General features: G+C 31.6%; 1 protein-coding gene across 1 annotated transcript in view; it reads left to right on the top strand.

Moving 5' to 3' along the window:
• Window positions 1–2,500, top strand: part of LOC137645728 (high affinity cationic amino acid transporter 1-like) — a 176,562-nt gene that overhangs the window by 169,560 nt on the left and 4,502 nt on the right. The window contains exon 12 of the mRNA XM_068378613.1: window positions 109–275. Coding sequence (XP_068234714.1) covers window positions 109–275 — 167 coding nt within the window. The remainder of the gene's footprint in view (window positions 1–108; window positions 276–2,500) is intronic.

Here is a 2,500-nt window from a genome sequence, read left to right as displayed (position 1 = left end):
CCCTCAAATTCACAGATTTCGACTGACCTTATATGTACTTCTTATCTTCAGTTGTTTGTTCTACTTTCCTCAACAATATATTTTTTTTTTCTTCCGTAATGTTTAAAGGTATTTTGGTTGCCATATTGAGTCTGTTGTTGGTACTTCTTCAAGATGAACTCTATCATGGAGAAGTTGGAGCTATTGTTGGTGTTGTTATTATGGCGATTTTTAATATCATCAATATTATCATTCTTGCAAGGCAACCAGAGTCCAAGAAAACTCTTACGTTTAAGGTACGTCTAGTCAATATTTGGTCTTTCAATCTTCATGATTATATGATTAATATTCACTTAATGGGATCCAATAATGTGAATACCTTAATTGAACTAAAGTTACCATGAGGTTGATTATAAGTAAGTTTAAATAAAGAAAGCAGGATAGAGGAAGCGTATGAAAAAACAAAGCATAATTATGTAGACAAAGCTAACAAGATATGGATCGATAATTAGAAAAGAAGCGGAGGGATATCAATGCCAATTTTTCCACTTTCTACATACTGGTCAAATATTCTTCACTGCTCTCTGAGAAATTCATTCACATTGGAGTTGAGCTTTGAAATTAATGGTGCGAAATGATTACGATTTTAGCTTTGGTTAACAAAATATCTAATAAATCAAGGTGCTGTCTTAGTAACAAAAAAAACCTAAAATAGGAAACTAAATAACTTAATTTGGTAATTTTCATATCTAAATAAATTTTGCTTATCATTACCAGATTACAATATTTAAATTTCACTTCTTGGTTTGCACCCCTGTATCTGTGAACTTTCAAATAAGTTTGATAATTTTGTTATCAATATTTTATTTTCTAACGCACATTAGGAGCTCAAAATTTTTGTGTATTTCATTATTATTTGCTTCATTCATGATCATGGTCTTTGAGGTAGCGAAAATAGACTATCATCATTTGACTACTAGCGTAGCAATAGTGTATAAATCTAATGCGGCCATTACTGCTCTAATCAATGCTAGTGATTTTGATACACGTATATACTGCTGTCTAATGCAATGTTACTGCTAGTAAAAAAGAACTTGGTTCCTGCGTTGGAGAAAAAAACATAAACACACCTTAAATAAAAGAGCCCCCAACCTATTTTCATGTGTGATCATTAACAACAAATCTTATTTCCTCTGTAGGCTATGGTGGGAAGATTTTGCTATTTATTCGATAGATGGATGCATGTAGTCTGCAACTATATAACAACCATGATTGACTGTCATAATAACGGAATGGTTAAGATTTTCTGTCTTTTGGCATTGACTGGTAAAATATATAACAAAGATAAGTCGAAATAGGTGGCATATCACTTCAGTTACGCAAACTTCCCAGTATTTATCGCAATATCTCCTCAAGTATCACCAAAGTTCTTCAAAAAAGCTTCTCGCCATCTATTCACTAAATGCTAATAATTTTTCATTTTTTTTTTAATAATCTGAAATCTTAAACAGTTCTTGCTCCTACTTACTATATATTCAGATTATCTCATTTCAAATTTATTTTTCAATATCCTTTGGCCAATCAAGTTTAATTACTTCTACGGAGAGACCCAAGGATAATAGCCTATTTTCACTGGTTACTTGGTTCACTATCCATTTTATGGTCTCGCTTCTTCATCAAAACTTTTTAATGATCCAGTTTTGGTGTTGCTTCACTGGTTCTATGATTCGGTCCTCTCTCCTTTATCTTCCATTTACTTGGTCTAACTTTAGACCATTCATTTTAAAACTTAATGATTTACCACCAATAAACACTGTATTATCAACAATTACCTCACACCCCAGTTTCCATTCGGTTATCCACAAATACAATTCCTAATGTTCTGATCTTTCCTTGAATTCTGTCATTAAATGCGCATAGGAAATAAAATACGTTTCGTTTCTCTGAAAATTAAATTTTCACCATATTAGCATCTCAATTTTAAATACACATTCTTACACCATTATCACATTTATCATTAAATTTTCAAATAACTATTAACAAGCTCTATTAGCTCACGCGCTCAGTCTTATCATTATATCAGACACACTAGTGTAAGTAGAATACATTTTTCCTCTATAGGTCTCCCAATTAACTCCTATTCTATTATAGGAATTATTGTTTTTTTTTTGCTCATCCAAATGCTTCAGCACTACTCCCTTTAGCTAAATGAATGCATGGTAAATTTGTCATTTGATTACTCCAGCTTAATCGCCAAAAATTATTGTCATACACTTGATCAGTCCATCTGGCTGCTTTCGACCTATCTGTAAATAGTCAACTCTTATAAATATACTACATCCCGGTTCTCCCTCATACATGCTTCAACATAATTCTCCTATCTGCCATGCAACGTTAATTCTTTACTTTTCATAATCCTAACTTTATTTTTTTTTTTTTGCTGAGAACTTTCATAGCAATTTCATACTACTTTTTATTTCTTTGTCTTTTTTTTTCTTTTTTCTTTTTTTTATGGGGGTAA

The sequence above is a fragment of the Palaemon carinicauda genome, chromosome 8 (assembly GCF_036898095.1).
Source record: "Palaemon carinicauda isolate YSFRI2023 chromosome 8, ASM3689809v2, whole genome shotgun sequence".
In the NCBI taxonomy this organism is placed as follows: Eukaryota; Metazoa; Arthropoda; class Malacostraca; order Decapoda; family Palaemonidae; genus Palaemon; species Palaemon carinicauda.
This window is presented reverse-complemented; position numbering and strand designations above follow the sequence as displayed.